The sequence below is a fragment of the Capricornis sumatraensis genome, chromosome 4 (genome assembly GCF_032405125.1).
Source record: "Capricornis sumatraensis isolate serow.1 chromosome 4, serow.2, whole genome shotgun sequence".
Taxonomy (NCBI): Eukaryota; Metazoa; Chordata; class Mammalia; order Artiodactyla; family Bovidae; genus Capricornis; species Capricornis sumatraensis.
The window spans coordinates 147,265,866-147,290,000 of record NC_091072.1 but is presented as its reverse complement, the minus strand read 5'-3'; the positions used below and the strand labels follow the sequence as shown (position 1 = coordinate 147,290,000).

Below are 24,135 nucleotides of genomic sequence, written 5' to 3'. Positions count from 1 at the left end.
GAAACCCTGTGTCTTCTGTTTGACTGGGTTTGAATGGGTTATTTTTACACCACTTTTGCAGGGAGAGGAGGGGCACTGTCTTATCATTATTACTTGGAGATTGAAGTCCAGAGTCCCCATTTGGCCTTTGTTGACACCTGAAGGGCTGGGGCTTCTCCTTCTGCTGGGCAGACCATCCCACTGGTCCCCACTGACACTGCAGGGAATGGGGAAGAGCCTAATGACTGGTCTGTGGGAACTGGCCTCTCTGACATACCCCAGCGTGTGGTGTCTTGTTACAATCTCATGAGGTTGGAAGTCTAGGTTTCCCTCTTGGCCTTTGCTGGTGTGGATGTGAGTGGCTCCACAGTTTTTCAGTGGGCGTTTGGCTGGAACAGAGTGTTTATTTTTTATTTTTATTTTTTTGTAGACTACCCCCTTTCTGTTTTTTTGGCTAGATGGCAGACTTCATCAGAGCTTATTTTTTGGTCTATGCATGCTGGTGCTTCCAGGTTGCTGACCTAGCATCAAGTCTGGGATGCAAAAGGTAAAAAGAAAACCCATGGAATTCACTACCTTCTTGTTTGTTGGGTCGTAGCCAGTGTGCTTTCTGTTTTCCATCTTTCAGAATTCTTCTTATGTTTGTTCTACATATAATATCCAGGGTTTTCAGTTGTATTTAATGGGAGAAATAGAGAAAAGTATGTCTATGCCATCTTCTCCCAAACAGAAGTCTTCTTCCAAACAAACAAGTCAACATACAAACATATTGTATATCTGTGTATGCTATAGATGTTTAGGAAAAATCCTGAAAAGGGAGAAAAACCACTAATTTGGGGAAATACTCCCAAGTCAAAAAAACTTGAATTGTTTTTTCCTTTCTTCCATTCTTTGGGGGAAACAGGATCAAAGAATTTCTAATTGGATTTTGGCAAGGGTGACAGACCTCTTGCCTGGTGGCTCAGATTGTAAAGAATCTGCCTGGAATGCGGGAGACCCAGGTTCAATTTCTGGATTGGGAAGATCCCCTGGAGAAGGGAATGGAAACCCACTCCAGTATTCTTGCTTGGGAAATTCCATGGACAAAGAAACCTGGTGGGCTACAGTTCATGAGGTCACAAGAGTTGGACATGACTGAGCAACTCACACACACACACACACACACACACACAAGGGTGACAGATTGAATCCTCCCTGTGTTGCTGAAAATTGTAAGATTCTGCTCCAAGGAGCGATAAAGGGACCAGATGCACAGTCCTTATTGCTGTCTGAGAGGAATTCCCTGCTGTGTGTCCAGGCGATAGAGTTAGGTATCCAAATGTACATTGGGTTTATACGCAAACCTAAATTGGTAGTGGTGGCCATATCTAGATTTCATTACTCAGAACACTTTGAAAGCAAAGTGAGCTTTGTCCAAGTATATTAGATGGAGACAGATAAAGCTTAGATGAATCCAGGTTTTTGATTGGCTCCATCTACAAAAACATCTTTCTTCCCTTGCCCAGTTGTCTCCACCAGTGATGTCAACTGAGGGGGAAAGGATCATGGGTAAACACACTTAATAAGCCCTTCCAACTGTGCATATGTGAACGCTGTACCTTGATTTGCAACTTCCAGAGCATGGACATTTCCATTACACTGCATCTTATGTCATCAAGCTGGTTTTAGAAAAGGCAGAGGAACCAGAGATCAAATTGCCAACATCCGCTGGATCATTGAAAAAGCAAGAGAGTTCCAGAAAAACATCTATTTCTGCTTTATTGACTATGCCAAAGCCTTTGACTATATGGATCACAATAAACTCTGGAAAATTCTGAAAGAGATGGGAATACCAGACCACCCGACCTGCCTCTTGAGAAACCTATATGCAGGTCAGAAAGCAACAGTTAGAACTGGACATGGAACAACAGACTGGTTCCAAATAGGAAAAGGAGGATGTCAAGGCTGTATGTTGTCACCCTGCTTATTTAACTTACATGCTAGTACATCATGAGAAATGCTGGGCTGGTTGAAGCACAAGTTGGAATCGAGACTGCTGGGAGAAATATCAATAACCTCCGATATGCAGATGACCACCCTTATGGCAGAAAGTGAATAGGGACTAAAAAGCCTCTTGATGAAAGTGAAAGAGGAGAGTGAAAAAGTTGGCTTAAAGCTCAACATTCAAACGAAGATCATGGCATCTGGTCCCATCACTTCATGGGAAATAGATGGGGAAACAGTGGAAACAGTGTCAGACTTTATTTTGGGGGGCTCCAAAATCAGTGCAGATGGTGATTGCAGTCATGAAATTAAAAGACACTTGCTCCTCCTTGGAAGGAAAGTTATGACTAACCTAGACAGCATATTAAAAAGCTGAGACATTACTTTGCCAACAAAGATCTATCTAGTCAAGGCTATGGTTTTTCTAGTGGTCATGTATGGGTGTGAGAGTTGGACTAAAAAGAAAGCTGAGCACCAAAGAACTGATCCTTTTGAACTGTGGTGCTGGAGAAGACTCTTGAGAGTCCCTTGGACTGCAAGGAGATCCAACCAGTCCATCCTAAAGGAAATCAGTCCTGGGTGTTCATTGGAAGGACTGATGTTGAAGCTGCAACTCCAATACTTTGGCCACCTTATGCAAAGAACATCATTTGAGGGTCATTTGAAAAGACCCTGATGCTGGGAAAGATTGAGGGCAGGAGGAGAAGGGGACGACAGAGGATGAGATGGTTGGATGGCATCACCGAGTCAATGGACATGGGTTTGGGTGGACTCCGGGAGATGGTGATGGACAGGAAGGCCTGGCATGCTGCAGTTCATGGGGTCACAAAGAGTTGGACATGACTGAGCAACTGAACTGAAGTGAACTATGTCATCAAAAAACCAAAGAATCAAACCAGATAAGGAAATTCCTCTTTCCCAACTTTTCTCTCAACAAACAGCTACAAAGTAACTCAACACCTACAAAGTAAGGACATGCATATACCTAAGTGAAGTTGTGAAAGAAATTAGTTGCACAGTGAATGAGACAATAAAAACTAGATAAGATTGTAACTTGTAACATCAGTTAAATCAAATGGCTTTGGGGAATCCATGACACAGGAGACAACTTCATCTTTAAAAATGGGTTGAGAGTGTTTGCTTGTGACTGAAACAGCATCATCTTGGGAGTATGCAGGTCCTAAGTTTTGTCTTATCCTCTGTCGTCCCCTTCTTCTGCCCTCAATCTTTCCCAGCATCAGGGTCTTTTCAAATGAGTCAGCTCTTCACATCAGGTGTCCAAAGTATTGGAGTTTCAGCTTCAACATCAGTCCTTTCAATGAATATTCAGGATTGATTTCCTTTAGGATGGACTGGTTGGATCTCCTTGCAGTCCAAGGGACTCTCAAGAGTCTTCGCCAACACCACAGTTCAAAAGCATCAATTCTTTGGCACTCAGCTTTCTTTATAGTCCAGCCCTCACATCCATACATGACTACTGGAAAAACCATAGCCTTAACTAGACAGACCTTTGTTGGCAAAGTAGTGTTTCTGCTTTTCAATATGCTATCCAGGTTGGTCATAACTTTTCTACCAAGGAGTAAGCGTCTTTTAATTTCATGGCTGCAATCACCATCTGCAGTGATATTGGAGCCCCGCCCCCCCCAAGTCTGACACTGTTTCCACTGTTTCTCCATCTATTTGCCATAAAGTGTGGGACTGGATGCCATGATCTTTGTTTTCTGCATGTTGAGCTTTAAGCCAACTTTTTCACTCTCCTCTTTCACTTTCATCAAGAGGCTCATTAGTTCTTCTTCACTTTCTGCCATAAGGGTGGTGTCATCTGCATATCTGACATTATTGATATTTCTCCCAGCCATCTTGATTCCAGCTTGTGCTTCAACCAGCCCAGCATTTCTCATGATGTACTCTGGATATAAGTTAAATAAGCAGGGTGACAATAGTGTCTCAAGCAGCCTTGATGTCCTCCTTTTCCTATTTGGAACCAGTCTGTTGTTCCATGTCCAGTTCTAACTGTTGCTTCCTGACCTGCATACAGGTTTCTCAAGAGGCAGGTCGGGTGGTCTGGTATTCCCATCTCTTTCAGAATTTTCCACAGTTTATTGTGATCCACACAGTCAAAGGCTTTGGCATAGTCAATAAAGCAGAAATAGATGTTTTTTCTGGAACTCTCTTGCTTTTTCAATGATCCAGTGGATGCTGGCAATTTGATCTCTGGTTCCTCTGCCTTTTCTAAAACCAGCTTGAACATCTGGAAGTTCATGGTTCATGTATTGCTGAAGCCTGGCTTGGAGAATTTTGAGCATTACTTTACTACCGTGTGAGATAAGTGCAACTGTGTGGTCATTTGAGCATTCTTTGGCATTGCCTTTCTTTGGGATTGGAATGAAAACTGACCTTTTCCAGTCCTGTGGCCACTGCTGAGTTTTCTGAATTTGCTGGCATATTGAGTGCAGCACTTTCACAGCATCATCTTTCAGGATTTGAAATAGCTCAACTGGAATTCCATCACTTTCACCAGCTTTGTTCACAGTGATGCTTTCTAAGGCCCACTTGACTTCACATTCCAGGATGTCTTGCTCTAGGTGAGCGATCATACCATCATGGTTATCTGGGTCATGAAGATCTTTTTTGTACAGTTCTTCTGTGTATTCTTGCCACCTCTTCTTAATATCTTCTGCTTCTGTTAGGCCAGTACAATTTCTGTCCTTTATTGACCCCATCTTTGCATGAGATGTTCCCTTGGTATCTTTGATTTTCTTGAAGAGATCTCTAGTCTTTCCCATTCTATTGTTTTCCTCTATTTCTTTGCACTGATCACTGAGGAAGGCTTTCTTATCTCTCCTTGCTATTCTTTGGAACTCTTCATTCAAGTGGGTATATCTTTCCTTTTCTCCTTTGCTTTTCACTTCTCTTCTTTTCAAAGCTATTTGTAAGCCCTCCTCAGACAGCCATTTTGCTTTTTTGCATTTCTTTTTTTGGGGGATGGTCTTGCTTCCTGTCTCTTGTATAATATCATGAACTTCCATCCATGGTTCATCATGGCACTCTGTCTATCAGATCTAGTCCCTTAAATCTATTTTTCATTTCCACTGTATAATCATTAGTGATTTGATTTAGGTCATACTTGAATGATCTAGCGATTTTCCCTACTTTCTTCAATTTAAGTCTGAATTTGGCAATAAGGAGTTCATGATCTGAGCCACAGTCAGCTCCTGGTCTTGTTTTTGCTGACTGTATACAGCTTCTCCATCTTTGGCTACAAAGAATATAATCAATCTGATTTTGGTGTTGGCCATCTGGTGATGTCCATGTGTAGCGTCTTCTCCTGTGTTGTTGGAAGAGGGTGTTTGCTATGATCAGTGTGTTCTCCTGGCAGAACTCTATTAGCCTTTGCCCTGCTTCATTCTGTACTCCAAGGCCAAATTTGCCTGTTACTCCAGGTGTTTCTTGACTTCCTACTTTTGCATCCCAGTCCCCTATAATGAAAAGGACATCTTTTTTGGGTGTTAGTTCTAGAAGGTCTTGTAGGTCTTCATAGAACCGTTCAACTTCAGCTTCTTCAGCATTACTGGTTGGGGCATAGACTTGGATTACCATGACATTAATGGTTTGCCTTGGAAACAAACAGAGATCATTCTGTCGTTTTTGAGGCTGCATCCAAGTACTGCATTTTGGACTCTTCTGTTGACTGTGATGGCTACTCCATTTCTTCTAAGGGATTCTTGCCCACAGTAGTAGGTATAATGCCATCTGAGTTAAATTCACCCATTCCAGTCCATTTTAGTTTGCTGATTCCTAAAATGTCAACGTTCACTCTTGCTATTTCTTGTTTGACCACTTCCAATTTGCCTTGACTCATGGACCTAACGTTCCAGGTTCCTATGCAATATTGCTGTTTACAGCATCAGACCTTGCTTTTATCACCAGTCACATCCACAAGTGAGTGTTGTTTTTCCTTTGGCTCTGTCTTCATTCTTTCTGGAGTTGTTTCTCCACTGATCTCCAGTAGCATATTGGGCACCTACCGACCTGGGGAGTTCCTCTTTCAGTATCCTATCCTTTTGCCTTTTCATACTGTTCATTGGTTTCTCAAGGCAAGAATACTGAAGTGGTTTGCCATTCCCTTCTCCAGGGGACCACATTCTGTCAGACCTCTCCACCATGATTTGTCCATCTTGGGTGGCCCTACACGGCAAAGGATGAAATTGTTGGACGGCATCACCGATTCAATGGCCATGAATTTAAGTAAACTCCTGAGTTGGTGATGGATAGGAGGCCTGGCATGCTGCAGTCCACGGGGTCATGAAGAGTTGGACACGACCGAGTGACTGAACTGAACTGACTGAATGGAACTGAAGTTTTGTCTTGGTCTCAGATCTCTGACCTTTAAGTATCTGTACAGTGGTTAAAATTTAACCCAGTAATTTGGACCTACCTGAACCAGTAAATTTGTTTTACAGATGTATATATGTGACAATATGAATTTAAGTGTTTGATGTATAAGAGAGTCTAATGTATTAACCTTCAATGTGGGAAGTAAAGTTTTAGCCTTGAGATTTTAAGATGACTAAGATAATTTGAAAAATGTTTATGTGTGATGTATTAGACTTACAAGGTTGACTCTAGGTTTAGAAATTTTGCCTGTAGGGTTGTGTAAGCTCTCAGGCATTTAAAGTGCTTAAAAGGGACTTGCTTGGTGGTTAAGAATCTGCCTGCTAATGCAAGGGACATAGTTTTGATACCTGGTCCAGGAAGATTTCCCATGCCTCGGGGCAACTTGGCCTATGTGGCACAGCTGCTGAAGCCTTCACACCCTAGAGCCTGCACTCTGCAACAAGAGAAGCCACTGCAGTGAGAGGCCCATGCAACGCAGCTAGAGAGTAGCTCCCACTTGCTGAAACTGGAGAAAGCCTGTGAGCAGCAACAAAGACCCAGAACAGCCGAAATTAAATACAAATTTTAAAACGTGCTTTAAAATATGTGTATTAAATGCCATGTAATTTAAAATATTTAAGGAAATAATTGAGTTTTTTTTTTTTTTCACCAAAGGGTAAATCTAGCATAATGCTTAATAGCAGGGATTCTGGGAGCAGGTTTGTAGGTCAGGGATCATCAAACTATGTCCTATTGTCTGTTTTTGTACAGTCTGTAAGCTAAGAATGGCTTTGACATTTTTTAATGGTTGAGAAAAATCCAAAGAAGACTAATATCTTGTGACATTAAAAAATAATATATAAAACTCAAACTTCAGTGTCCATAACAAATTTTACGGGATGATAGCCATTTGTTGTTCAGTTGCCAAGTCATGTCCAACTCTTTGCCACCCCATGAACTGCAGCACTCTAGGCCTCCCTGTCCCTCGCTATCTTCCAGAGTTTGCCCACGTTCATGTCCATTGAATCGGTGATGTCATCCAACCATCTCATCCTCTGTTGCCCTCTTCTCCTTCTGCCTTCAATCTTTCCCAGCATCAGGGTCTTTTCCAATGAGTTGGCTATTTGCATCAGGTGGCCAAAGTATTGGAGCTTCAGCTTCAGAATCAGTCCTACCAGAGTATTCAGGGTTGATTTCCTTTAAGATTGACTGGTTTGATCTCCTTGCTGTCCAAGGGACTCTCAAGAGTCTTCTCCAACACCACAGTTCAAAATCAATTCTTCGGTTCTCTGCCTTTGTGATGTTCCAGCTCTCATACCTGTACATGACTACTGGAAAGACTATATGGACTTTTGTCAGCCAAGTGATGTCTTGGCTTTTTAATACACTGTCTGGGTTTGTCATAGCTTTTCTGCCAAGAAACAATAGTCTTTTAATTTCATGCTTGTCACCATCCATAGCCCTTCCTTTATGTACTGTCAATGGCTGCTTTCATGCTACAACTGAAGAATTGAATAGCTGTGACAGAGACATATACTTGCCAGGATGAACGTATTTTCTGCTTGGCCCTTTACAGATAAACTTTGATGACCCTGGTGTAGGTTCAAAGCACAGCTTTGTTACTTACTAGTACAAGCTTGGCACGTCACCTAACTTCTCTGTGCCTCAGTTTCCTCATCTGTAAAATGGGTATGACAATAGTTATTATCATGAGAATTAAATAAATCAGTATTTGAAAAATGCTTCAGAATAATGCCTACTGCTACTGCTGCTAAGTTGCGTCAGTCGTGTCCGACTCTGTGTGACCCCATAGACGGCGGCCCACCAGGCTCCTCCGTCCCTGGGATTCTCCAGGCAACAACACTGGAGTGGGTTGCCATTTCCTTCTCCAATGCATGAAAGTGAAAAGTGAAAGTGAAGTCGCTCAGTTGTGTCCGACCCTCAGCGACCCCATAGACTGCAGCCTACCAGGCTCCTTCGTCCATGGGATTTTCCAGGCAAGAGTACTGGAGTGGGGTGCCATTGCCTTCTCCGGAATAATGCCTGGTGCATAGTAAATGCAATGTAAGTGTTTAAAAATTGGAGAAAATTTAGCTGCGTGTTTTTGGCCAAGTCTTATTTGTGAAGTGAGACCACAATTCTTACTTCATAGGGGTACTATGCAGATTAGAAGTGTTAATGCACATAAAATGTTTAGTGGGATGTCTGGATTTTAGTAAACATTCAGTAAACATCAGTAATTATCATTGTTACCATTCTCCTGCAAGTGGCATACATAATGAGTTATTGCTAATCAGTTACTAAATGCCTAGCAGAGCTGAAGGTGATGTGTGTGCTATGCCTTGAATGGTACTGGGGTCTGGTTGCTTTGATTTTTCTGACATTCTACTGTATCAATGTGCTTTCAGTTAAACATTGCTCTGTCCAGGGATCCTCTTTTTTTTTTTCTTATTTATTTTTATTGAAGTATGATGGACTTCCCTGGTAGCTCAGTGGTAAAGAATTCACCTGCCAATGCAGGAGACATGGGTTTGATCCCTGGGTTGAGATCACCTGGAGAAGGAAATGGCAACCCATTTCAGTATTCTTGCCTGGGAAATCCTGTGGACAGAGGAGCCTGGCGGGCTGCAGTCCATGTGGTCACAGAGTCAGGCACGACTTAGTGACTAAACAACAGCAACACTGAAGTATAGTTGATTTACAATGCTGTTAATTCCTGAGCGACCCTCTTTTTAAAGTATGCACTTTTCAAAGGGGGCATCCCTTCCTCCTTGGCATGGTTTAGTTTATTTCAGTTCAGTTGCTCAGTCATGTCCGACTCTTTGTGACCCCATGAATCACAGCACGCCACGCCTCCCTGTCTATCACCAACTCCCGGAGTTCACTCAAACTCACGTCCATCGAGTCAGTGATGCCATTCAGCCATCTCATCCTCTGTCATCCCCTTCTCCTCCTGCCCCCAATCCCTCCCAGCATTGGAGTCTTTTCCAATGAGTCAACTCTTCGCATGAGGTGGCCAAAGTATTGGAGTTTCAGCTTTAGCATCATTCCTTCCAAAGAAATCCCAGGGCTGATCTCCTTCAGAATGGACTGGTTGGATCTCCTTGCAGTCCAAGGGACTCTCAAGTCTTCTCCAACACCACAGTTCAAAAGCATCAATTCTTTGGCGCTCAGCTTTCTTCACAGTCCAACTCTCACATCCATACATGACCACTGGAAAAACCATAGCCTTGACTAGACTGGCTTTTGTTGGCAAAGTAATGTCTCTGCTTCTCAATATGCTACCTAGGTTGGTCATAACTTTTCTTCCAGGGAGTAAGCGTCTTTTAATTTCATGGCTACAGTCACAGTCTGCAGTGATGGTACAGGTATTTGCTTTACAGTGGCAGCCTGAGAACAGAGTCAAGGCAAGGAGTCTCAGATTTTCCCTGCCATTCTGTTCCCCTGAGGTGTCAGAGCAGCTTCTCTACCATCAGGGACATGTTTACACAGCCTTGCCCTTATGGTCCGTTGGGGCTTCCACCTTTGAAATCTATCCCAGGGACGGGGGAGCCTGGTGGGGTCGCACAGAATCGGACACGACTGAAGTGACTTAGCAGCAGCAGCACAGCCAGGAAGCAAGCTTGGCCCAGGGCGCCACCTGCTGATAACCTTCCTCTCCTGCACCCTAGGCTGGGATGGTACTCTTTTTTTTTTTCCCTTTTGGCACAAACTTGTCCTTGCTCAACTGCCCACAGCCTTGAGCACCTCCTGCCCTTCTTCATGACGTTAGGACACCCTGGGACTTGGAGGCCGGTGAGATTTCAGGGTTTGTCTTCCAGTATCCTTGAGGTTTGACACCAGAGTCAATTTTGTGGCAGATGGTGGGACCTGAGGCTTATTCTGTGATTAAAAATCGTTTCTTGCATTGATAGTTGTGCTTTCCCAGTCTGGGACCGTGGGAATAGGTCACCACGGTGACCTTGACAGGTGGCGACAGAGGAAGGAGGGGAGAGAAGTGACTCACTGTGCACCTTCCCTGTAGGTTACCAGCTTGAAGTCTCAGGATGTGTTGGACGCTATTTTAGTCACCGGAATTTGCTGTCATTTTGTGCTATTTTCCCCAATACGCAGATGTGGCTGAGGGATTCGGGGGCAGGCCTCTGTCACCATGGAAACTGTGACGCTGTCTTGCTAGGGGCAGTTTGGAAGCGGGGAGGCCTGGAAGGCTGGGGAAGGCCTGGAAGGCTGGGGAAGGCCCCGGATTTGACCTCCACTATTCCTGCGTTAGAGCCTTTCTCTAAAACCGAGACCCAGAAAGGGAGGGAACATGCCGGGGTCACAGTGCGCCCCCCGGGAAGAGGCAGAACGATCTGAGCCCACGATCCGCGTGCTCGGCTTCCCCACAAAGCCCAGGAAGCCCTCCTTGCTCCATTCTTCTTTGAGATTTACATCAAATAAGTCCTAGCGTCCACGATCTTTTCGAACGCTCGCCTAGTCGACGCTCCAAGACTTTCTCCTTTAAGGCGCTCTTCCCCTTTAAGACCCATGACTCCGCCCATTACGCTGCGCCGCATACTTAAAGCCCCGCCCCCCTCCAACAGCTTCCGCAGGACAGCGGCGGCCGCGCGACGGTCACTGCCCCTTTAAGCCCTAGCCCCGCCCCTGGCTCCCCGCCCCCTCCGCTCCGGTCCCCTCTGGCCAGCACCAGGTGCCGGGCCTGATCGTGCGGCTCCGCGCGCGGCGGTGAGCTCTGGGCCCCGAGGGGCGCGAGGACACCTTCCTTGTCTTCCCCCCGCCCTTGCGGTGTCCTCGCGGGGCGCGGGGGCGGGGCTTGAGCTACTATCGGGGCGGGAGAGATGGGGTGCTAGGAGCGCGGGAGGGGTGGGCCACGACCGGCCGAACAGGGGGAGGGGCCCAGGTGACTTAGGGGGCGGGAATGGCCCCCCCGCGGTGCTCGCCTGGCTGCAGGGGTATGGGAGCCTGGACTGACTGCCCCGCGGCGTGCCCCCTCTTCCTTGCCCGGCCAGTTTCCGCGTACAGCTCAGCTGCGGAATGGTCACCCTTGGTTCCTAGGGGTCCAGGCCCGTCTGTGGGGGACGGTCGCCGTCCGTCCCCCTGCCTGAGACCGCAGTCGTGGAGGCCGCTGGAGAGGCCCCGGCGGAGCGCGGCAGCCTTTGAGAGGGGCGGCAGCCTTTGAGAGGGGCGGCAGCCTTTGAGAGGGGCGGCAGGAGGGCACCGGCGCCCCGACTCCTGGCAGAGGTGGGGGCAAGCCGAGAAGGCGCAGTGGCCCGCGGCCAATCACCTGGGACGGACGTCTGCCTGCCTCCCCCAGATCTGGGCAGAGTTGTGGGTTGGGGAAGGGTTTGGCTCTTGGACCTCATGTCCAAACCTCTGCCCATCAGAGAGCCGGCGGTCACCATGGCAATGCGGGAGCTGGTGGAGGCGGAATGTGGGGGTGCCAACCCACTCATGAAGCTGGCCGGCCACTTCACCCAGGACAAGGCCCTTCGACAGGAGGGCTTGAGGCCCGGCCCCTGGCCTCCAGGAGCCCCAACCTCGGAAGCGGTGAGTGCTTTTGCGGTGGAAACCCCAGTGGCGACTTGGGATGGATTGTCCAGATGCACGCTTTGGGATAAATGCTTGCTTTATTGTGTTTCAAATAATAGCAGTTACTGATGAGTCAGCTTTACTGTATTAGGCGTTGAACGACTTTGTATAGCAGAAGGCAACCATTTTGTAGATGAACAAACTGAGGCTCAGAGACGTTTTGTCACTTGCCCAAGGTCATGTGAATGGAAGAGCTGGAATTTTTACCCAGGGCTGAGTTATGGGTCTGTGGTCTTCACTACTGTATCATATCATCTCTCTTTCTTTTGTCTTAGGTCTCTAAGCCTTTGGGGGTAGCCTCTGAAGATGAGGTAAATATACCAGTCTCTCCTGTCTCATTTTTTGTTTGCTCGCTGTATTTTTACTTTAAACTTGGCTCACACGTATTTCAGTCTGCAGACTTCCCTGATCCAATGAGAGTTGCCTCAGCTTTCTTGTTTGTTTTTGCTTCTTTTTTTTAACTTATTTGTTAACTGAAGGATAATTGCTTTACAGAATTTTGCCGCTTTACGTATTCTTTGAGTGCTTCCAAATCTATGGGTTCTGAGTTTCCCTTTCCTTGTGTTTGACGTTTGTGTCCCTCATGGAATGGGCCCCTGTTTCTTGCTGGGTTCGCGTTACCATCTCTCTTCTGACAGTTGGTGGCTGAGTTCCTCCAGGACCAGAATGCACCTCTCGTGTCCCGTGCCCCTCAGACCTTCAAGATGGATGACCTCCTGGCTGAGATGCAGGAGATTGAACAGTCAAACTTCCGCCAGGCACCCCAGAGAGGTGGGTCCAGGTTCTGGTGTTAGGGAGGGGAATCACCATTTTCTGGGCAGATGGAGACAAAGGGATTTTGTATTTGGAAGCTGCTGATATTGGGGCACTGAGTTATAGAAGGAGACAAATAGAGTAGAGTGTTTTCACATGTACTCAGGGCTTCCCTGTTAGCTCAGACAGTCAAGAATGTGCCTGCCAATGCAGGAGATGTGGGTTTGATTCCTGGATCTGGAAGATCCCCTGGAGGAGGAAATGGCAACCCACTCCAATATTCTTGCCTGGAGAATCCCATGGACAGAGGAGCCTGGCGGGCTACAGCCCATGGGGTTGCAAAGAGTCGGATACGACTTAGAGACTAAACAAGAGCAGCAACAGGGCTCCTGAGGCCTGATGGAATGATGTGTATTCTCCTCAGCTCTCTCTCTCTCTCTCTCTCAAGCTCCTGGTGTGGCAGACTTGGCCTTGTCCGAGAACTGGGCCCAGGAGTTTCTCGCAGCTGGAGACGCTGTGGATGTCACTCAGGAGTATAATGAGACTGACTGGTCCCAAGAGTTCATCTCTGAAGTTACAGGTGAGGCTTGTCATGGGAAAATCTAAAATAGTTCCTGTGGTGCAGGGTTCTACACGGTTATCCTCATTGATGTTTTTTTTTTTTAAACCCGCATTCATTTTAATGTATAGAGTGATTTCAGCTGCTTATGACCTTTTTGAACCTTTATGACTTTTCTATAGGGCACTGAACCAGGTTTCTCTTAGATGGTAATAGGGAATTGAAACTTATGCAGAGGAGTGGGTTTGAACTGGTTGAGAGACTGGGAGGAGAGAGAGAACACGAGGAGTTAGGTTTTCTTCTTTGTTACCTGGAACTTTATTATTGTAGTTTGGTGGAGAGGATCCACGGATTGGATGGGTAGCAGTGTTGCCTAGGAAGAAAGAGCTGTTCACGGCATCCCTGGGGATTCTGGCATTAAGTCGTCCTGAGCGGGGCTGGAGCCTTGGAAAATGGAATTGTGGAGTTCAAAGGCTTGAAGTGTACGGTCTTGGTGATGATAATAAAAATTAATAATATTAGGTAATGTTTACTTCGCCATGAGCTAGGCTTTGTTTTAGTGCTTTAAAGGCATTGTCCATTTAATCGCCCTGAAAGCCCTTGAGGTTGTTACTGTTTTTATTCTTAGTATATAGATAAGAAAACTGAGGCTGGGGGATTAAGTAGTTTGCCCAAGGAATCATGGCTTTGTAAGTGGTGGAGTTGGAATTGGACTCTGGGTTTGAATGATTCCAGAGCTGGTAGGCTTACCCATAGCAGGCCTGCATCTTAAGCTCTTCAGGGTCCCAGCCTAATTTTCCATCTTTGAGTTGTCCAAGGTCATCGCACCCTGTGGGACTGCTTTTTCTCCCTTCAGCCTGTCTGAGGACAGGCCTGAGCAAGGGCCTTCTCTTCAGCTTTGCTTTTCCTGATTGCTCTCAAAGTGAGCACTGTTGGGCTATTTCCATTTAAGAAATCAAGAATAACAGGAGAGATAAAGGGAGAAAGTCACAAAGATTCTGGCCTCTCAGGGTCCTCCTGTCATCATAGTTACTGAATTTTCATGACACAATTAATGACCTAATGGGTGCCTCCCACCCCCGATCATTTTTATTGTCCTAAAGATAGACCTTCCTCTACGCACAGGAGAAAACTCCCCAAATCTAGCAACTAAAATAAAATAAAGCTGCTGGTCTCTTTTATCATGACTCCCTTTCGCTCTTTTACATTGGAGTTTAAGGAAGAATAGTGAGTGTTCTTGGTTTCTGGGCACTTTATATTCTCAAAGCCAGTTGAGCTTCCCAGTGACAAAAGGTAGATATTCTGCCCGCATTTTATAGGCATGGAAATTGAGTTTTGAAAGGGTTAATATTTTGTCTGATTATCATTCAGTAACAGAGATGATACTCAAACTTATGTCTGACTCTAGGTCTGTACTTAGAACCATTACACTATCATTGAGAATCTTCTTTGGAATTGCCCCAACTGGAAAATCTGAGCTTTAACCATAAAGTTCCCTCCACCAGACTAGTACTCACCGTTTTGTACAAACTTTAGCTTTAAGTGCTGTCTCTTATTACAGAGATACTTCTGTTATAACTCATGAGCATCAGTCATTTTTGATAACTCAGGATGAGTTTTTAGTTATTATTGATGAGATTTTTGTTATTACAATTACTCAAGTGCTTGGAGCCACTGAAATCTTCCTTATCCTGTAAATAAAGAGCTACTTTAGAAAACGTGTTGGACCTGTTTTATGTGTTAAATTCTCTTTGGGAGATCTCTTTCTTCCTCCTCTTGTTTCCTGGAGGCAAGGATGTGGAAAGCTGGAAAGGAAAGTTGAGCTATGTGGGATCTGTCTTCGTATAAATGCTCTGTTGCAGTAGTGTATTGCTTTGTATGTAGTGGCCCTTCAGGATTTATTGAATGAAAGAGTTGAGATTTGGCAGAAAGAACTAGAAGGAACTGACTTCCTAGTACAGTCCTTTGTGGTATCTGCAGAGATTTGGTTTCAGGACCCCTGTGGATACTCAAGTCCTTTATGTAAAATTGCGTCATATTTGCATAGAACCTAACCTCCCATATTCTTTAAATCTCTGGATTAATTATAATATCTAATACAGTGCCAATGCTTTGTAAATAGTCGCCAGCATGGGGCAAACTCACGTTTTGCTTTTGGGAACTTTTTGGAATTCCCCTGCCCCCCCACCCCCTCTGAATATTTTCCATCTGTAATTGTTTGAATCTGTGGATGTGGAATCCCTGGACACTAACCTCATAGCATTTATGGCTGATATTTTCAGAATAGTGACATAGCCTGTTTCTTTGTGGATAAGTAGACTTCAAGATGAGAGAAGGTTATATTCTTTAAATGTTTATTATTTTTAAGTCTCCATTGTAAGGATTCCAGAATCTAGTTTAAAAGGAAACAGTTTTTTCTTGTTTTAATGTTGTATTTGGAAATATAGTTCCTATGGAAGTTGCAAAATACACGTACAGAAAGTTTCTGTGTGTCTTTCCCTCTGTTTTCACCGTTGGTCATATTTTGCATTTGTTTGTTATGTGCAATATCAAAATCAGAAAATTGCCATGATCCATGTGTCTTATTAGATTTCTCCAGTTTTACTTACTTTTATTTGTGTGTTTATAGTTTCATGTAGTTTTTTCACATGCAGATTTGTGTAACTATCACTGCAGTCAAGATTCAGAATTATTCCATTACCACATGAAGCTCATTTTTTAGTCCGATGTATTTCCTGATGGAACTCCAACCCTCCCCTCTTGTTTGGCAATCTTCTGGGCCACATAACTATCTATCTTGTGATTGCTCAGCTCTAGAGACGAGAAACATCTTTAAGGGGTTTTGAGTTTAGACTGCCTCAGGTAACGTGGTGTGTGGGGTTTACATGACAGTCATGAGAGATAAAGCTGCTCTTTCATAGGAAGACCAGTGGCCAGAATTAGCAGATGGTGATTGGCGACAGCTCTCCCCTTGATAGCAGCAGAAAGGCTGTGGAATAAAAGGAATAATAATCTCATTGTGATGTTTCCACTTTTGTATGGCTTTGCCTTGAACAGGCAGGAATGATGATAGTAGCTTATACTTGTTACTCTGTGCTTTACACTGGCATTATCCCATCTGGTCTTCACAAGAATCCTGGTGAGGTAGCTATTATTATCTCTATTTCACAGATAAGGACTTAGAAACTTAGGGGGTTGACTGATTCGTGGGGAGGGAGATGTGGGGCAGGAGACGCACAGTGAGTCAGTGATAGAGTTGGGATCCGAGTGCAGGTAGGCTGACCCTAGAACCTGCCTTCTTTTTTTCTTTTTCTTTTTTAAGTTTAATGAGTTAATTTGGCTGTGTCAGGTCTTAGTTCGCGCACACAGGCTTCTCTCTGGTCATATCGAGAGGGCTGCAGAGTGCGGGATCTGTAGCTGTGGCATGCGGGCTTAGTTGCTGCGTAGCGTGTGGGATCTTCGTTTCCCGAATCAGGGATCAAACCTGTGTCTTGCGCGATGGAAGGCGGATTCTTAATGGACCGCCAAGGAAGGCCCTAGAACCTGCCTCTAGACCACTGTGTTATTTAGCAGATGTGGAAACTTCCATAGATAGAGGTAGGAAATTCTGAGTTTTTGACTGTTGAGTTGGCGTTCATGTTTCTAGATGAGATGAACACACACTGAGAATTGAAGTGAGGTGGAGGCTCTGAGTCAGATGTCTGGTATCTAGGTTAGGTTGCTGGGTATCACTCTAGGATCTCCTGACTTTGGATAGTCCCTCCCACTCAGCAGGCCTTAGGTCCTTCAATCTCACAGGCAAGCAGATGGATCTGGTTTTCTATAAGATTTTCTCAAAAAGCATTGAAGGCCAGGTAGTATTCTTTTGATTATTTTATTTTACATCCTTTGTTGGAGTAGATTCCCAATGCCAGAAAATCTTGAATCTCATGGCTAGTATGGTTAAATACCAAATTACGGCTCTTTGATGATGATGCATCTCTGGGATTTTTTTTTTTTTTCCCTAAACTTCTTGTCCATTGTAGAGTCTGGGTCATTTTGTATTTTTTTTTGTCGCTTCTTGTCCTATAAAGGAGGATTGCACAGAACTGGTGTTCTCTGTAATTCGAGGGGTATTTGTGGCCAGAATATGCTTTTGTGAAACATTCCAGCTGAAGGCATGACTGGAGGGTGAGGAGAAGGGACTGGTTATTTTTCAACAGAACAGGATAGGGGTATTAGGCATTTCCTTATTAGGTCTCCAGACTTGAGCCAACAGTCTAGCTGGGGCAAAGGAAAGAGAAATGTTGCCTGTAAAAGCCAGTGAGGGAAATCAGGATATAAATGTTAGGAGCTCTTGAAATTAAGAGACCAAGTCCATGATCAAAAAAGTTGTCAACCGTATCTTTCATTTTACTGTTAATAAGTCACTCATTATTTATGATTAGATGATATCTGTGAGTCTTGATTTTTTTTTTTCTTTTTCAGATTTTGGCATTGTTTTCTCAGATGTTGAGATTAACTTGTTGAAATTATTCAGACAGAGTGTCAGTTCAGTGGAATAGAAAGTTCTGTTATAAATCAATATTGAGAAGGTCACCTTGCCTCCTTGGTGCTAAAAGTGGTGACAGAGCTTCAAAAGACAGGATGACCGTGTGTAAGGGCAAGAGGGCAGAGCAGAAGGAAAGAAGACCACAAGCCCATCATTCACTTCGTGTACTAAATCCTTAGGGCCCCTTTAAATCCTTTAATCTGTCTGTCTCTCTCTCTCTTTATTTCTGGCCTCAGAGTAGTAAAGAGCAAAGTCCTGCAGGTTGAGAAAAGTTCAGCAGCCTCATTTGTTATGTTTATTCTGAGATTGCCTTGTTGCAACCTTTGTCACGAGAGCTTCTGAGACAATTTCTGGAATTAGACTGAAAAACGTAGCTCTCAAAACCAGTCAGAAGTGACAGAAGTCAGAATAGTGTTTATCCCGGGGTGGGGTGGTTGTGGGGGCCTGTGAGAACCCGCGAGGAAACTGGAGACGGTCCATGCCGTGGTCTGGAGTGTGTCCATAGGTAGAAATTAATGACGCAGCACACCTAAGTCTGGCCTGCTCTACATACTTTCATGTCTGTATGTTACATCTCAAAAAAAGGTCCAGTGGGCAGAGTGGACCCATACATCTCTAGGTCTGACTCCAGCATTCTGCTCCTCAGATTCTCTTGGTGGTACATTATGTTAGGATGAAATGCGAGCCTCCTGTGGTCTGGAGGGCGTGAACTGTATAGACAGAGGACAGACAGAGGCTTGATTAAGGAGTGGGAGCGCCCATGTCTCCCTGGTCCCCTGAGGTCCCCGCATCACTTCTGAGGAAGCCGGAGGCCCGGCGCCTGGTGTCTTAGTGAGCACTGTTATATTTCAGACAAAAAGGGTTTGGTCCATAACCCTCTCCTGAGCCGCCTCATTTGGTCTCCTGTCCCCAACTCAGTACATTTGTCCCCCAGGCCCCTGGGGAGTAGGTTGGATATTGAAAACTTGGTAGTGTTTTCTTTTGACCAGGGGCGTCTGTGGGATTCTGCCTTGACTTGGTTCATATTCTCCCCTTCCTGCTCCCTTGCTGACTGCTCACTTCTCTGCTCCTTGCAGACCCTTTGTCCGTGTCCCCGGCCCGCTGGGCTGAGGAGTACCTGGAGCAGTCAGAGGAGAAGCTGTGGCTGGGAGAGCCGGAGGGAACGGCTGCCGCTGATCGCTGGTGAGTCCAGCCTCTCCTCTCTGGATGGGCTCTGTGGAACGAGCAGTGGACAGTCCCCTCCCTCAACCCCCTGTCTGCTCCTGTGCCCCCAAGCTCCTCCATCCACATCCTCAAACCTACTTGCAGCCCCTTCATTACCTACCCTAAGGCTTCCACTTGTACTATTACCCCAGTTCATTTATGTTTCAAATGAAATTGAATCAAGAACCCTAAGTATTGTACCAAGAATTCATAGCTTTATCTGACGCACCTGTTTCCCTTTAATTTGGAGCCTGCTAACTGTCTGTTCCTTCTCTCTGTCCCAAAGATGGTTTGGGGAAGAGAGAGGTAGAAGCGTGTAGCTAGTGCTCTGCCCCTCCTGCCCAGAGGTCCTTCTTTAATGTAAAGTGGAATTCGTGGGAGTGTGGTCACCCTGTCTGTTCCCCGATGAGAACTCTAACTACCGCGGGTGGGGAGGGGGGAATGGTGAGGGCAGGGTAGTGCAGACCCACGTGTACAGTTAGCGCATCTTCGCCTGCTCCAGGTATGATGAGTACCAGCCCGAGGAGGACCTGCAGCACACAGCCAGTGACTTTGTGGCCAAGGTGGATGACCCCAAGCTGGCTAACTCTGAGGTGAGCTGCATCTCACCGCTGCTGCTTCATCCGAGAAGTCAGGGGAGCCCTTTCCTTACCCCCGTTTAGTTTAAACAGAAAGAGCTGGGACCCGGGGTCCAGTCCTTCCTCTCTGGGGAGCAGAGACTTAGGGCCCTGCCTCTTCCCCCGAGTCTTCTTGCCTGCACTTCCTTGCCTGCTAACCCTCTGTCCTTTCTGTGCCATCTCCCATCTTGAGAGCCAGAGATCCCCCTCTCTTTGCTCTCCGCTTTTTCCAGGGTCCTTAGCATATCTTGTCTGAAGCTAGAGGTGGTCCTCAGGGGGAGGGGTCAGCGCAGGCTCCTCTGGGCATGGTCGAGAGGGCATACCTGCAAGTCCTCTCCCAAGTGGCCTGTGTGTATCTCTGTGCCCCAGTTCCTGAAATTCGTGCGGCAGATTGGCGAGGGGCAGGTGTCCCTGGAGTCCGGCGCAGGGTCAGGCCGAGCTCAGGCAGAGCAGTGGGCGGCAGAGTTTATTCAGCAGCAGGTAGGCTCCTGTCACCTCCCAGCCCCACCCCGGAGCTGCTGGTGCCCCCGGCCGTGGGCTCTGGGGTCCCAGAGGGTGAAGGGAACCTATTGCCAGCTTGTTTGGTAGCATCCAGGTCCTGAGTGGGCGGGAAAGAGATTCTGAGAATGTTCTTCTCAGAAGTACCCAGATTGGTGGTGTCCAATGGGTGTTCATTGAGTGTTTAGTGGGTAGAAAATTGGTGGTGGTGCTATGACCAGCCTGCTTTGTTACAGGGCACGTCAGAGGCCTGGGTTGACCAGTTCACAAGACCAGTAAACACGTCTGCCCTCGATATGGAGTTTGAACGAGCCAAGTCGGCCATAGAGGTGAGAACAGCTGGCGAAGTGTGACCAAGCCAGGAGGAAATGCTCCTGTGGAGAGAGTGGGTGTCCCAGCGCTAGAGATGACAGACGTTGTATTTCATAACGTTCTGGATCATCTGTGTCAGAATTACTTGGGATGGGATGTGAGTGTGAGTGATAGTCACTCAGTCGTGTCTGACTCTTTGCAACTACATGGACTGTAGCTTGCCACACTCCTCTGTCCATGGAATTCTCCAGACAGGAATACTGGAATGAGTTGCCATCTCCTTCGCCATGGGATGGTGTGGGTGCCTGTCAAAAACACCAGTTCCTGGGCCTCCCAGACCACTGAGTCAGGATCTGGAAATAGCATCTGGGAAGAACAGCAAAGGAAAGCTCTCCGGTGATCTGAGACACGTGGGAAAGGAAGAGCTACTGCACGGGGAGCCCGTTGCAGTGGCACTGAGAGCGGGGCGGGGCCGTCACAGTGGACCTTCTTCCCTATCTGCCCTCCCTCCCTTACAGTCTGATGTCGATTTCTGGGACAAGTTGCAGGCAGAGTTGGAGGAGATGGCAAAGCGTGACGCTGAGGCCCACCCCTGGCTCTCTGACCATGATGACCTCACGTCCGCTTCCTATGACAAGGTGAGAAGTGGCTGTTTTCACATTGCAGGGTTTCCTTCTTTTATTGTCTCTCCTTTAATCCTGAATTTGAAGGGCACCCACATTTAAATAATCATTTTCTTGAGCCCCCTTCCATGAAAAGGAAGCCTGGATTACTCCCTAGCCTGCTAAGTCACTTCAGTGGCGTCCAGCTCTTTGCGGCCCCATGGACTATAGCCTGCCAGGCACCTCTGTCCATGGGATTCTCCAGGCAAGAATACTGGAGTGGGTAGCCATTCCCTTCTCCAGGGGATCTTCCCGACTCAGGGAGCGAACCTGCGTCTTTTAAATCTCCTGCATTGGCAGGTGGATTCTTTACCATTAGGGTCACTCCATGTTCTTCTCCAGTCATTGAAAGTATTCTTTATTCTTGGGATATAAAAGTTAATAACAATAATAAGTGACATAGTACCTGAAACAGAGGTTTGCACATGATGCGTTAAGAGCAAAGAAGAAGGAGCTCTGCTTTGGAGGTTGGTTGAAAGCATTTGAAGAACATTGATAGCTCCTTTGGTAGAAAATGTTAGGTAGAAGGCCATCTCTGCCCTCCAACTTAGTATCTATTTACTTATTTGTTTAAAAAAATTAATTTATTCTTTTGGCCACGCTGCAGGGCATGTGGAATTTTAGCTCCCCGACCAGGTCCCCTACACTGGAAGGCGGACTCTCAACCTCTGGACTGCCAAGGACGTCCCTGTTTTTAGATTCTTGAACCCTGTTTTGACATCATTGATACCTTGGGTGGGATATTGCAAAATTAGGATTAGAAGCATTGAATTAATGTTCCACAAAAATATGCTAAACTTTATTATCACATATGAACAATCCGGATTTTATCTGCCTTTTGCTGTTATTGAATTATATGTCAGTAGTAGTGTGTTTTTTTGTTTTTTTTTTCAGATGTGGTTCTGACTCTGTCAAGTGAATTCATGGGTCTCTGAATGTAAAGTTTTTTATTCATGGTCCTTAAATTTGCAAAACTGCAGCCATACCTTGAGCAGCTATTGTAGACTGTTAAAATGAAGGCCAAAATTCTGTGATGGAATACACTCTACTTGGTAGTGATCCTGAGTGTGCAGTATGATCCTATGAAAGTTTGAGCAGACCAGACAGTGGATCAGGCCTAATGGTTAGACTTTTTAGGCTGTAACAGTGATCCCAGGCTTAGCCTGTATCTTGTAGGTTGTCACGGGCTTCTCTGGTGGCTCAGACAGTAAAGAATCTGCCTGCAATGCAGGAGAACCAGGCTCGATTCCTGAGTAGGAAAGATTCCTGGAGAAGGGAATGGCTGCCCACTCCAATATTCTTGCCTGGAGAATCCCATGGACAGAGGAGCCTGGCGGGCTACAGTCCATGGTGTCACAGAGTTGGACATGACTTAGTGACTGAGAAACAACATCCCAAGTCCATCTCCTGTATGTCGTATTTCTTAAATCTCCATTGTAATTATTTAATTTTTATCTGTCACAAATAATTTGCATCTGATGGCTTACAGTGGTTTAGAACTTTGCTGGCAGGAATTAAGCATTTCTGGTTCTTGAGCTCTTTCACAATGATAGTGAAGAAGGGCCTCATCTATGTTCTTATTTCATAGTTTTATTCTGGTTTGTCCTTAAGTGTATTCAGAAAGGGCCTTGTCCCGTGTTTTGTATCTTGTCTTCATTCTGGTGTGTTGTTTTGTGGTGGTGACCCCTGCTCTCCTCAAAGGAGCGTTTTGTTCCCTTGTCACAGTCACACGCTTGCTAGGAATCCAGTTTACCTAACACCTCTCTGCTGCGTGGACGGCCCCAGGACAGAACTCAGCACAACAGCATCCTAACCCCTCAAATGAGAACACCTCCACTAGAACAGGATGTGGAATTTAGAACAGGATTTTGGAATTTAGCTTTCATTTACTATCAGATACAGATTAATACTAATAACTTTTAAGAATGAAACTGGAGAATAAATTAAGTTTTTCAAAGTGCTTGAACACATACTATCCTGTCAGTATGCACAGGACTCTGTGAGCTGGGTGAGAGTTGCATTTGAATAGCAGAGCCTCAAATCACATTTCCTTTATATATTATCTCACTATTGCAAGATAACAAGAAAAGCCCTTTGAATAGCTAAAGAGAGCTTATCTCATACCCTAAGCAGATCCTGTTAAGAAATGTGCTCTGTCCAGTGCTGAGGAGTCAAGGATGTGGAAATATCAGCCAATAAAGACTTCCTAAAAATAAGTTTAATTGCAGTGTGGATCAGAGTTTGCCAGGCTTTCCAGCTGCTGGGAGCAGGGTAGCAGCATGGGCTGACTTTATGTGGTTGCGGACAGTCTCCTTCATGACATGAAGGGTTTGCCAGCATTTCTCCGGATCCCTTTGTGGAGGCCCTCCGCTTCCTCTCCGCCTCTTGCCTGTCCTGGTTGTCATCTCTCATTCCCACTGCTCCGTAGCGGCTCCCTCTGAGATTGCTCCTCCTGAGACCGGGTCTCACCTGGCTCCTCTTCCTTGTAGGGGTACCACTTTGAGGAAGAGAACCCCCTGCGGGACCACCCCCAGCCTTTCGAGGAGGGGCTGCGGCGGCTCCAGGAGGGGGACCTGCCCAACGCCGTGCTGCTCTTCGAGGCAGCCGTGCAGCAGGACCCCAAGCACATGGAAGTGAGCGGCTCCTCCTTCTGACCTGATTAGAGAGGGCTCCGCCAGTCTGAGGGAGGCCCCGAAGCGGGTGGTGCACAAGGGTTAGGGTCTGGGTGACGGCCTCGGGTGGGGGCCTGGGAGTGAGATGGTGAGTCCATGGGGAGCCAGAGGAAGGGACAATGACTACACGGGTGTTGAAATCTGGCATCTTCTCTCTAGGCTTGGCAGTATCTGGGGACCACCCAGGCAGAGAACGAGCAAGAACTTTTAGCCATCAGTGCGCTGCGGAAGTGAGTACTCTGAAGAGAGGCACGGGTCAGGGAGGGGTGAGGTGGTCTTGCAGCTCTACAAACAGCGTTTAGAATGACAGGTCCTGGTCATCTTTCTGGCCACTAACGAGCTTTTTTTTCATGATGAAACTCTAAGGTTTGGAGTGAACTTGGGAATAATTGTCTCCATT

General features: G+C 46.1%; 1 protein-coding gene across 2 annotated transcripts in view; it reads left to right on the top strand.

Moving 5' to 3' along the window:
- Positions 1 to 11,027: 11,027 nt before the first annotated feature.
- Positions 11,028 to 24,135, top strand: part of PEX5 (peroxisomal biogenesis factor 5) — a 15,991-nt gene continuing 2,883 nt past the window's right edge. The window contains exons 1-12 of one of the 2 annotated variants that reach the window (XM_068971256.1): positions 11,028 to 11,064; positions 11,724 to 11,886; positions 12,204 to 12,239; positions 12,567 to 12,699; positions 13,130 to 13,261; positions 18,848 to 18,953; positions 19,477 to 19,567; positions 19,961 to 20,071; positions 20,326 to 20,418; positions 20,920 to 21,039; positions 23,553 to 23,696; positions 23,895 to 23,965. In XM_068971256.1, the coding sequence (XP_068827357.1) occupies positions 11,740 to 11,886; positions 12,204 to 12,239; positions 12,567 to 12,699; positions 13,130 to 13,261; positions 18,848 to 18,953; positions 19,477 to 19,567; positions 19,961 to 20,071; positions 20,326 to 20,418; positions 20,920 to 21,039; positions 23,553 to 23,696; positions 23,895 to 23,965 (1,184 nt within the window). In that variant the 5' untranslated portion in view covers positions 11,028 to 11,064; positions 11,724 to 11,739. The remainder of the gene's footprint in view (positions 11,065 to 11,723; positions 11,887 to 12,203; positions 12,240 to 12,566; positions 12,700 to 13,129; positions 13,262 to 18,847; positions 18,954 to 19,476; positions 19,568 to 19,960; positions 20,072 to 20,325; positions 20,419 to 20,919; positions 21,040 to 23,552; positions 23,697 to 23,894; positions 23,966 to 24,135) is intronic. The other variant, XM_068971257.1, reaches the window with a different exon arrangement.